The 11,727-nt window shown below is 39.7% G+C and overlaps 2 protein-coding genes across 4 annotated transcripts; one reads left to right on the top strand and one right to left on the bottom strand.

Moving 5' to 3' along the window:
• Positions 1-7: 7 nt before the first annotated feature.
• On the top strand, positions 8-8,709 carry odr4 (odr-4 GPCR localization factor homolog). 2 transcript variants are annotated; one of them, XM_027027972.3, is made up of 14 exons: positions 8-124; positions 606-716; positions 806-943; positions 1,021-1,116; positions 2,050-2,156; positions 2,667-2,703; positions 2,807-2,944; positions 3,078-3,173; positions 3,327-3,386; positions 3,533-3,664; positions 3,941-4,016; positions 4,516-4,692; positions 5,646-5,768; positions 6,109-8,709. In XM_027027972.3, exons 2-14 carry the CDS (start codon positions 618-620, stop codon positions 6,174-6,176), a joined length of 1,347 nt encoding a protein of 448 aa, XP_026883773.2. In that variant the 5' UTR covers positions 8-124; positions 606-617; the 3' UTR covers positions 6,177-8,709. The 2 variants fall into 2 exon arrangements, with proteins under 2 accessions (XP_026883773.2, XP_026883764.2); XM_027027963.3 differs by having other exon boundaries at positions 3,063-3,173.
• pdca (phosducin a) lies at positions 7,163-10,445 on the bottom strand. Of its 2 annotated transcripts, XM_081700054.1 has the most exons (5): positions 10,334-10,440; positions 9,441-9,487; positions 8,955-9,009; positions 8,069-8,211; positions 7,163-7,681 (listed from the first exon to the last, which is right to left on the bottom strand). In XM_081700054.1, the coding sequence occupies exons 3-5, from the start codon at positions 8,992-8,994 to the stop codon at positions 7,163-7,165; spliced, it is 702 nt and encodes a 233-aa protein (XP_081556180.1). In that variant the 5' UTR covers positions 8,995-9,009; positions 9,441-9,487; positions 10,334-10,440. The 2 variants fall into 2 exon arrangements, with proteins under 2 accessions (XP_081556180.1, XP_081556179.1); XM_081700053.1 differs by lacking the exon at positions 9,441-9,487 and having other exon boundaries at positions 10,334-10,445.
• Positions 10,446-11,727: the final 1,282 nt, after the last annotated feature.

Here is an 11,727-nt window from a genome sequence, read left to right as displayed (position 1 = left end):
CCTTTGGATGACGCGGCTTTTCTGCGTCAGCCGTAACTTTCCTGACTAGAGCAGAGAGCTCCTCTCAGCACATAACGTAGATACCAAGAAAAGTAAAGGTCCTGTAACGTTACGTTGCAAAGAGGTCAGTCTGAACGTTTTCCTCTGTTACCATAATCGGTTCTATTAAACTTGCTTTATACGAGCGAAGTGGCTCATTTATTTTGCACTAGCTTCATTTACAGTTCAAAAGCACTTAACACATACCGTGTTCCAAAACTATAGTTAGCTGTTTACTTAGCTAGCCATAGCGTTAGCTAATTAGTGGTACTTTAAAGGTAGCAAGCAAGTATGAAATCTAATTCAATAGACAAACAAGAATGATCTTCCAAAAAGTAGCCTAGCTATATTAGGTTGCTAGCCAGGTAACATAATTCTAGTCTTGTTTAGGCCTACACACTGAGCATATGTTAAAAGTCCTGGCTATGTTAAAAAAACTGGCTATAGTTCAGTCCATGTTTCATATATTAAATATTTTATATTTAAACAGTGGCCGACATTACTTGTATAAGTGCCATCATGCCCAGATAAAGCTATTACTTACCTATAACCATTTGTTTCAACAGGTATTTTGCAGAATGGGAAGAGGCTACATTGTTGAGGAGTCTGTGGAGAAGCACCTTGCTAATCTTTCAACAGTCGCCGGATCTTGCCTATCTGGACTTTTAGTTGGCCATGTGAGGAAACCAGACTAAATTCACATCCATCTAGTAAAATGGTTTGATATTTTGATAAATAATGAATGGGCTTCCTTATTTCCTTTCAGTCCTCAGCACAGAGAGACTTTGTAGTGCTGGCAGTGCAAACCCCTCGTCGAGAGAGTGAGGGCCCCCCGGAAGGCCAGAGAGGATCAAACCCTCTGGATGACACTGATGTGGAGTGGGTCAGCATGCATGCTAGGCAGGTGGGTGGCATAAACAAGTTTAAAATCGAAACGTTGTGTCTGAATTATCTAGTAATAATGTCGCTGTGCTTTACAAGGTTACAAGGATGTTACCTGGAGGTGTGGGTGTTCTTGGTGTATTTCTGATCACCCCTCCCGAGTTGGCGAAAGAAGCCCAGAGCACACTAAAAAGGGTATGAGTTTGTTGATGAAGAATGGCAAATAAATTTGTTAAATGTGCAGGTTTAATATTGTTGCTTTTCTGGTGTTAATGTAACTCACAAGTTAACAAGGATTAATTTCATTTTAAATAATTCTGTTACAGTCAGACATTTACTGTAGCCTGCATGCTAGACTATTTAACACAAGCAGATCTGTAGGCCAAATCTGTAGATCTGTAGGCCAAATCTCATATTTATAACCTTATAGACATAATCCTCTTCCAGATGATATATGAAATCTAGTTCTGTGCTACAATTTTAAGGGACACAAACAGAACATTTTGGAGCATAAACACATAAATATGAGGCTTAGCTCTTTCACTTAACATTATGCAATTCTGTTTATAAATTCAAGCTTACCATTTTTTAAAGGTAGTGCAGATTATTATAACAGTACAAAAGCCATTTAACAAGAAAGAGAACTAGACACAAGTCACATCCCTAGATCTTTTTGTGAGTACCAATGACTTTCAATCAGCAAGGAGAACTCTCTCTGAACAAAACTCAAAAATTGATTAGTTTGTCTTGTCCATTGCTGTTTAAAGAGAGTTTGTCTGCCACTGACTAATCAAAAGTAATCACATGCTAGAAACATACCCCAACAAGAAAGCCAATATCAGCAGTTATAACAAGGGATGAATTCACACCTAAAGTCGGATTTTTGTATGTAATACTTTGATATACTGATCAGTTGGCCATTTGTAGTGGGGTAGAGCCTGATTATTATAGAGTAGGGTTTGATAGAACCCATACTGGCATGCAGATCCACTGCCTTCTACCACAGTGTGTTATTCCTGACATCATAATCGAGAATGTTCCTTCACAACTCTGACTCTGTCCAAAAATGAAAGCTCCAATGATGAAATATCTCTGCATATGTGTGTGTTTATGCGTGTGTGTCTCTAGCTTGTCCTTGCTGTTGATAAATACATGTCTAAGACCAGGCTTTGGGATCTCTCAGAAGATGATGTGACTGACCGTGTTACACTGCACATCTGCTCCAAAACGAGAAAGTATCCTTCGCAATGTTAAATAAAACCTTCTTCATGTGAGGAGACTTTTAAAACAGCTACTTTTTATGCAACTCACTCAAGACAGCAGAGTGAGGTGTTTATACCCCAGGATAAAGTGATGGTATGACTAATAAATACTGAGTGCCAGACAGTTAGCAGCACCATTTGGTTAAATTACAATATGCAAAGGAGGGTCAGAGTAGATGGGTCAATTTCCATCAGTTTACTATAGGCCATTGCCTGCTTACAGGAAACATGATCATGAATATTTGTTTAGCTTCAAGAACTGGGACAGTTGCACACTGGGAATTTTTGATGGTTCTGTAGACAGTTGTGATTAAAGGATTCTATATTGGATTATATATTAGTTTTTGAAAAGTCATGCAGAGTGAGATGCTGCCAGTGTAGAACATAAAGTCTCAGTTGTTCAGTACAATAGATCAGTGATTGCCAGCATTTAATTATTGGTCTGACTTCAATAAAGATTCATCCTTCATTTACTATACACAGAGCTGTCTGCAAAACGTTTGACGTGAAAGACCCAAAGGTATGACATTCCCAAACTGGGTAGCCAGACTCAAGGTTGAACATATAACTAGTCTCCTTGTTATTTTAACTGGGACCCTGTACACTGGCTGTATTCTCTGCAGTGTTCAGCAAAGCCAGCAGATTGGAAGTACCAGTCAGGCATCTCCTCCTCCTGGCCGGTGGTCACCTGTTCCGTGAAACTCGACCTGGACATCCCTGTAACCGACATGTCCTCTGAAAACCTGGAGAAATGCCTGAAGGTGAGGTGCAATTTCTCTAAACTCTTGCTGAAATGTCTGCTTTGTTTTTAGGCTTCCCACGATTATGTATTGGTCTATCGTACATAACCATTAATAAAAACACTGATGGCAATTTCAGTATGACATGTTACAGGATGGACTGAAGAGGTGGGCTAAGCAGATTGAGTCTGGCGTTTGTCTCATAAATGGAAGACTGGCATTGGATGACTCTGAGCTCCTATCAGGACCAGTGAGCACCTCTCCTGACTTTTCAGAACAGTTTTCTTTAACTCTCTGTGCCTGTTTTGATAGTACTAACTTTTTATTATTTTTTTCACCAGTTAAAGTAATATAGAAGTTCCAATAATGCGATGTGAGCTGGTGATGCTTTTTTGTGTTGTAGAAAAAGAGCACCAGGGGGAGCCAGCGGCATACGTTTCAAATACAGATCCTTGTGTCAGCGGTGAGAGCAGTGCACTGGTAAAACAGGTGAGCAAGTGTGTGAGATGCCACTGTGCTTGATCCTTTGCATGTGCGCACGTGTGTGTGTGTGTGTGTGTGTGTGTGTGTGTGTGTGTGTGTGTGTGTGTGTGTAAATCATGGAGGCAGGAGGAGCCAGAGCCAGGGCAGAGGTCCAGCGCTCGGGTACAGGCATGCAGTGGTTCGGTGTGTGTGCGAGGGACAGTTCACTGCAGAGCCTACATCCACAGTAACAAACCCAAGGCCAGACATGCTGCACAGGTAGGCGGAGCCTTGCAGGTCTGCCTTTATCCGTCTTCATGCAGCTTCCATCAAACGTCAAATGACTTGTCTTACTGAGCTTAATGTCTCTTGCTAAACCACTATATTAAAAAAGTTGCCTTCACGCCTTCATAATATAGTTTGAATATCAATCTTATGATGAGTCTATATGTATGATATACTTGCAGTGCCTTAATTTATTCTCTTTAGTATGTAAATTGTTGCTGTTTGGTTTTTTTTGTTTGTTTGTTTTTTTTTTAAATCTGGCTTTTATAGGCCATCAAGAGGGACATACTGAACACAGTTTCTAGCCGAGTGGAGATGCTTCTGGAAGATTTAATGAATGAAGGGGGTAAAAAAAACACAGAAATTAATAATCACTTATAATTGTGAAGAAATATGTTAATTAAGTTCTTTGTCCTTAAGGGCTCAGATGCGATCTTTGTTTACCACTGATTTAGGAATGTCAGAAACTATGCACTAGATGGCGCCACTGACATATGTACACTTTAGATGCTCATATGCAAACAGATTTTTATTTCTTAAGTATTGCTTTGCTGAACCTTTTGGATAGTGTTAGGGAACATATCAAAATAAATATTCTCATAAGCAATAAATATTCTCTGTAGACAAAAATAAGATGAAGCCCTTATAGTTGTCTGCTTATGTTTGAAGGTACTGAGCTGGTGGTTTGCTTAAGATATCAGATGCGTCCTGAATTACCCAAATATATTAATAAGATAGTAATGCCAAATAAATTTAAAATGTTCAGAGCTGAGTATTCCTCTTTAAGGCAAAAATGTATGTTATGTACAGGGGGGTGGGAAGTAATTTGACATCTCTCTGAGCAGGTCCAGCCAGTGGGCAGCAGGACCTTCCCCGACGAGTGTTTGCCCCTCTGCCTGGTTCTGGCCTAAGTGTGTGTGATTATGTGTTCCCTGACGAGACCCCCACAGATGTAGCTGAGCGCCTTAAAGAAATACTTGAATGGGATTCGTCAGTGGAGGACATTGACATGAGAGTGGAGGGTAAAGATTCATAGCAGTTCATATATTAAAATAATGGGGGCATACTTGTAAAGCACCATTTTGGATGATAGTTTTTGATTATATGTGACTGCAGTATCACAGTGATGGAATTGAAGAATTTTCGTATCAAATAGTAATTGTTTTCATTAACAGTAACAGTAATTCTTTATATGTGCAGAATATTTGCAGGCTATTGGTTTTATGGTCTTTAAGATGTGTAGTTACAGAACAAGTCTTGCATTTGTAGTGGAAAACAGTATGTCAGTCCATACTGGATAGCTGGGAAGACTCCAGGCAAATGTTTGACACTTGAGTAATATGTTGAGGGCTTCTACTATTCATGGAATTTTTCCAGACATGGAAAGTCAGGGAATTTGATCATTTTTTGGTCAGGTCATGGAATGTCAAGGAAGTTTGTAGATCTTTTTGATAAACTTAATTAAAATTTAGTGTTATTTTCATGCGTGTCCCATTTTGTGTGAGCAGTTGTTATGGTTACTTGAGTTTTCTGCACCCATGTAAGAAAGCCTGTCTTTCCATTCTGTATGGGTCATGGAGATTCCGCTTTTTAGCCACTCAGGGAAAAATCAGGGAATTTGACATATGACTTAGTGTAGGAACCCTGTGTGTTTGACTCAGTCTGACTGAGCGGATCCTGGTGTGCTTTTTGGTTAAATTCTTTTCAGGGGGATGCCCTCATATTATTCTCTTTGATCCGCTTCTCGACATACCTAGTCACCTTTCCTTAAATTGTAAGAGCCATCCAAATATTGACTCAAACCAGCTTGAATAAACATCATGGGCACATGATTTCCCCTGATTAACCAGGATAAAATTCCAGTGCAAACATCAGAGGGAGGATATTGTTAACCTTGGGATGCAGAAAAGTTACCCAGCATTGTTCAGACAGTCTATAGCTCAGGTATCCCTTTCATTCATGGGTCTTTCCTCAGCCTGCTGCTCTGTGGATGCACTGGGAGGGGAGAATACATGTGATGATGGAGTCCCACAGGAGGGGCCTATACAGTCCAGTACGGATGCTGGAGAAAAGCCGAAAGCCTCACACTACTATGCTGGTATGTTGTATAGCAGCTGCAAATAAATCAGGGAACTTCCATGCAAATGAAGATATTTTTTTTAGTACATTGGAAATATGAATGATTTGATTATGTGTTGTTGTTGTTGTTGTTGTTATTATTATTATTATTATTGAATAGGCAAATATTGTATATTCGCCTGCGATTATGATATGACTGAATTATTCACTATGAGCTGTGTTAGTCATCTATGAGTATGATTTTATGCCCAAGTGTGTGTAAAAGAATTGCTAGTCTTCCTGGATCCCTCTCACACCATACTGCACACTTGTCTTACTGAATTTCTTTTCCTCTTCCCTCCCTCCACATCCTTCCTCAGGTGTGACAGTTGCAGCCGTGATAGCCCTCCTTGCTACTGCTACCTCTCTCCTGTATCTTACTGAGTAACACGCACACACAGACACACACACCCACACACACACGCAGTTATTCCTATAAAAAACCCTAAGATAATAATGCCTTCATTGTAAGGCATTGTAATATAAACCGTTTTCATTGTAAAATACTCACCATTACGGGCTTACATTTGTTGTATTTAACAAAACTATTCTTGGCTGGGCTGGAATGTTATGTATCTCAGAAGCTGGCTGTGTCATCGTTGTCACTTTGTGGCATTTAAACTGTCCCATTTTCAGAGCACAGTGTGAGCCCCTCCATGTAAAGAAATACAAGAACATCTTTTACATATGTGTATGTAATATAATATGTAAAACCACTTTCAGCATGAGGAAAATTGTTGTTTGTACAAGTAAAACCACTTTAGCACATTAGGAGAAATACTTGTACTTAGGGTCACAAAGAAACAGTGTTAACAAAAAAACTTTCATTTTTCCAGTTACCTTAAACAACAAAATCAGTTATTGTTATGGCTAAGCATGAGAGCTTTATTAAAATGCCTGCCTACAAAGACTACATTACCAAGAATTCTTAGTCATATATATTTTATTCATATACTGGTTGTGTGATCTATAAAAAGTGATAATAAGTGTAATTGACTTCTTCCTTGACATTAATGTAATGATAGTTACATCAAGTTAGTTCCTATGAAGTTCATATTTCAGATTTTTTAGATCACTAATAACAGTATGAAAAGAGTAGGTCCTTATCCAGCATTTCAGCTGAACATAATGGAGCTTAAATATACTATATATGTTGGTTTGCCTCCCTTGCTGGGTGTAAACTGGATGGCCAGTTTAGGGGTCTGGGGGCAGATGTCAAAGTTTGAGATTGGTGCTGTCTGGTGATTTCTAAATGTAGGTGATGTTGCATGCATTATAGCATAGATTTTGTATCTGTCACATTGGGATAAGTCATACCAGTTGCCATGTCTCATATGCCATGGCCCCCTCCCAAACAGATAGGATCCTGCAGGATCATTCCACCCCAAGCTCTTTATCGCCTTCAGGGCAAGGAGCAAGCTCCTTGGCTGGCAGTAGGCCGTATTCGTTAAGGAAGTTCTCCACGTCGGTGGCAAAGAACTCTTCGTTGAGATTCTTGGTAATGCAGATGAAGTTGGCCAGCATCTCTCCAGCCTTGTACACCAGCAAAGTGGGCAAGACATCTTTGGGGAACTGCTCCTCAGCACCCGTCGCAGACACCCGGATGCGACAGAACTTCACAGTGGAGTATTCATCTGCCAGACAGGTCAGGCATTTGTTGAGTGCCTCACAGCCCTGTATTCCATCATCATAGATGTGCACAATGACCAGGGTGAGGTGGTGCTCCTTCTCAATGGTGTCCAGGAAGGCCTCACCGTCCTCTAGCTCGATAATGCTGTTGAACCTGGGGCCGAAGCTCAAGTACTCATGCATCTCCTGCATGCAATGCTTGCGATATTTCCTCAGACATCCCTCGTCCTCCTCACGGATCATCTTGTATTCTTGCATGCTCATCTGTTTTGGGTGACATATTACACCTTTAGTTATGTCATGTGCATTGACTGATATTCAACAATGGTGATGACTGATGGAGGCATATCTGATATGTTTTCATTGTGAATTTCATTTGGGTGCAGTTAATGCTTTTGACTAATGTTACCAAATGTACTCCTTCCAGTGTCAAATGCACGTCCTAGTGCAGCCCAGTTGAGACTTGTTCCCAGCTGATGGTGGGATAAAAAGTCTCTTCAGAGGCTATGCAGAAGCTGGAGCAACACAACAGTGTTGGTCTGATAATGCACTGAGTGCAATAACTAAAAATACTACACCATACAAGTCCAGCATTTTCAGAGCCTTCATAATGTGGAGACACCAAGCTTTCTGTGGTGGAGATCTACTGACCTTGCGGTTAACCTGCTCATTGTTGGTGTTAGCCTTGGGGTTGGACATCTGTCGAAGGAGTTCTCTCCTTTTCTGTGGTGTGCTGTCATGGTCTTCACTTTCTAGTTTGAATTTCCTCCAGTCATGGATCACTCCTTTGGGACCTGTAAGAGTCACAAGAAGAGGATGGACTTTGCAACCCCTTTAGCCCTCTACATCATGAGTTTATCCGCACCATCCTTGAATTTAAAGGAACGCTTCACCCACTGCTAGTGCTTTTAGCAATGAATATTTGGGGATTAGCATATGACAGTAGGATTATCCAGACTGGTTACCATTATCTTTTATTAAATGTTAGCATCATGTTAACATTTTTGCTAGCTAATGTTCAGTTTCATTGTTTACATCAAAATCTGGCACTTTATTGAACAGTTCAAAAAATAATATGCTTGGGTGAGCTATAATAAAATACAATGAAATAAGAAGCAGGTCTTCCCTACAAATTTGAAAGAGTAATAGATAAGGGGACTTTGGCTTTAGGCAGTACATCTGTGCAGACCTATGTGTTTCAAATGCAAATGTAGCAATGGCTTTGCAGGCTGCAAAATACTATTAATACTTTTTCTGGGCGTTAACAAGTATAATAAAAGGAAAAAACACTATTTTGTCTTTGAGTGATAATTGCTTAATAGAGTAGATATATACCAACATGTGAAATTCTGCACTTCCATGTGTATTATATTTTGTCAGAGGCAGTTGACAAATACATAGATGACAATGTCCCTGGGACAACCTTTGTGGTTCAGAATCTTGTGGAGTAGTTTTATTGTGCGGTGTCTTATGTTGCTTGAACGAACTAAAAGTAGACTGATGCCAGCTTTTAGAGCTGTCAGCATCTGCTTGTTACCTGTGCGCATTGCTGGCTGCTCCTCTTCCTCCACAGACATTTTAGTGGACAACACCTGAGGACAGAATCAGCACTCCTAGGTTTGAATTATTGTTGTGCAAGGGTGTAATGTGAAATCATTTTTGGTAAATTCTTTTGCACTTCCTCTGTCTCAGCATGTTCTCTTTTTCATGAACATACTGAGAATATTGCTCAACTTTAAAAAGAAATTATTATGAACAGATTATAGACAGGTATGGATACATAGAAATAAGAATGCTTCCTCAAAAGGTGTGCTGGATTGTGTAACACCATTCTTGATGATGTAACTGCATGACATTGGATTATACTTTGTAGCATGATGTCATTCAAGATTATCTGGATTGAGGAAGGATTACAAGATTATACATGTGATGAGTTTGGGTTTCAGTAGGCACCTGTGGTCTGTGCGGAAGTGCTATTGTCTGTAACTAGTAATTATGGTGGTTATATGTCATTAAAACTTACTGGTCTTGTTGGTACCTTGTTTGACAGAAATCAGAAAGAAAATGCTCCTGTTGTGGTTAATGGAAAAGGTGAAGTTACAGTTATGCTACAGAGTTCAGGTGAAAGGAGCCAGGTATGCTGTCACATGTAGGACAGCCAAGTTCCACATCACAAGTAATAGTATACGTGGTACTGAGTCACATTCAATAGGCTAATCATCTCTTGCCTCTTCTTCTCACATCCTATAACATACTTGTCAGACCCCAAATAGAGATTCTGACTGAACAAAAATATTGGCAGCAGGATTTTCAATGGTGTTGGTATACTAGTTATATACTTTAGGCAAATACTGGAAAGCAGAGGCAAAATATCCACTGATACAGCGCTGCTGTGATTTACTTTCCATAACATGCTGTACTCCAGGCCTCAGTAAATTCTCATAACCATTGTACGGCAGTTTTGAATAATTAGACTCGTGCTCTGTACAGTTAGTACACAGTGTTTCCCATTTCATTTTGATAAGGGCTTATTCATTCTCATAACTAAATACCCTATACGTTGTACTTCTCAATGTTATATGACTACTGTGTATGCACCTCAGACAGATTAACATTTTATTTCTCAATCTAAAGATTTTTTTTACATTTACTGCAATACTCCCAAAGATTATTTCTTTATAAAAAAATGTATATACAGTACAATAATTTGTAATAGTCTAAATATGTATTTATATAAATGTATTTTATATACACAATATATTTAAACTGTAGGTCCATATAAATAACTTAATACATAATGTAAAGTGAATGCATGCTGATTAATGGAACAGCATTTGTCTCTTAAATTAAGAACATAACACAGATTATCAAACTACGAAGGTGCTAAATGTGCAGTCAAATAGCTGTCAGTCTTACCTGTTTGCTTGGTATGGTTTGAAAGGATTCACTCATGGTTTATGAGTGTTCTGTTATGTTCTGACTGGAACATTTTTGGCCACCCAGATAGACCCTTGACAAGAGTGTGGGGTGGGTTTGGCTTAATATGCTTTGAGCATTAGACATGGACAGGATGATATCTCAGGCATAATTCGATAGCATGTAATAGGATTACAGAAGGACAGTAAAACTACCTCCACAAGCCAGTACTGTGAAGACACTAATGACACTGTAATATCATTACCATTGTAATGATAATAGAAATTATGATGAGCTTTTAGAAACAACTTCTAGGTATACAAGTTAGAAACTAAAGCCCATGTATTAGCAAACCTCTAACACTTCACCCATGGTTCGCTTCTTGCTATACAATGGCAGCAGCACTAGTCAGTATCTAACCGCAGCTCAATCAATGTGGGACTTTTCGCTACACATCACTGACATTGACACCGACGCAGTGGACAGTCCATGGATGTCCAACGGTGCTGTCGAGCTGTACACTCAGTCTCCAAGGCCTCTTGCGTTGGTGTTCATGAATGTCTGCTAATGATGTACACTCAGGTCTGTTTCAGTCATGGATGCTTTGTGTCACAGTCTTGCTAGTCGGTCCAGCGCAGTGAAGTGAGTCCAGGTCAGCATTGTTGTGTAAGAAAGGAAATTCTAAGGAAGTGAAAGTTTAGTCTACTCATTTGCAAAACTTTCACCAAATCCCTCAATATAGTGGTGTGTCAGAGAGAGAGAGAGAGAATAGGATTACAGAAGGACAGTAAAAGTACCTCCACAAGCCAGTACTGTGAAGACACTGTAATGACACTGTAATATCATTACCGTTGTAATGATAATAGAAATTATGATGAGCTTTCACTTCCAGAAACTTTCCACTTTTAGAAACAACTTCTAGGTATACAAGTTAGAAACTAAAGCCCATGTATTAGCAAACCTCTAACACTTCACCCATGGTTCGCTTCTTGCTATACAATGGCAGCAGCACTAGTCAGTATCTAACTGCAGCTCAATCAATGTGGGACTTTTTGCTATACATCACTGACATTGACACCGACGCAGTGGACAGTCCATGGATGTCCAACGGTGCTGTCGAGCTGTACACTCAGTCTCCAAGGCCTCTTGCGTTGGTGTTCATGGATGTCTGCTAATGATGTACACTCAGGTCTGTTTCAGTCATGGATGCTTTGTGTCACAGTCTTGCTAGTCGGTCCAGGTTAGCCATGATTTTCATCAGTTATAGTATTGACCCAGCTGACTTCTGAGCCGCAGCAGTTCACAAAGTGCACGACTTTGGACCAGGACATCCGGAGTACAGCACAGTTTGTTGGTCATTTGATTCAAGTCATCAGTTAATTACCAGCATTCAA

This window comes from Electrophorus electricus, chromosome 17 (assembly GCF_041902795.1).
Source record: "Electrophorus electricus isolate QZ-2024a chromosome 17, ASM4190279v1, whole genome shotgun sequence".
NCBI classification, from domain to species: domain Eukaryota; kingdom Metazoa; phylum Chordata; class Actinopteri; order Gymnotiformes; family Gymnotidae; genus Electrophorus; species Electrophorus electricus.
The sequence above is the reverse complement of the archived record's forward strand: the minus strand, read 5'-3'. Positions and strand labels throughout refer to the sequence as shown.

Excerpts from the sequence above, each read along its gene's own strand:
- odr4 (XM_027027963.3), top strand. The coding sequence starts at position 618 with ATGGGAAGAGGCTACATTGTTGAGGAGTCTGTGGAGAAGCACCTTGCT. Across the intron at positions 717-805 it reads CTGGACTTTTAGTTGGCCAT|TCCTCAGCACAGAGAGACTT; the intron begins GTGAGGAAACCA and ends ATTTCCTTTCAG. Across the intron at positions 3,387-3,532 it reads TACAGATCCTTGTGTCAGCG|GAGGAGCCAGAGCCAGGGCA; the intron begins GTGAGAGCAGTG and ends TCATGGAGGCAG.
- pdca (XM_081700053.1), bottom strand. The coding sequence starts at position 10,369 with ATGAGTGAATCCTTTCAAACCATACCAAGCAAACAG. Across the intron at positions 9,010-10,333 it reads AAACCATACCAAGCAAACAG|GTGTTGTCCACTAAAATGTC; the intron begins GTAAGACTGACA and ends TTCTGTCCTCAG. Across the intron at positions 7,682-8,068 it reads ATGAGCAGGTTAACCGCAAG|ATGAGCATGCAAGAATACAA; the intron begins GTCAGTAGATCT and ends CACCCAAAACAG.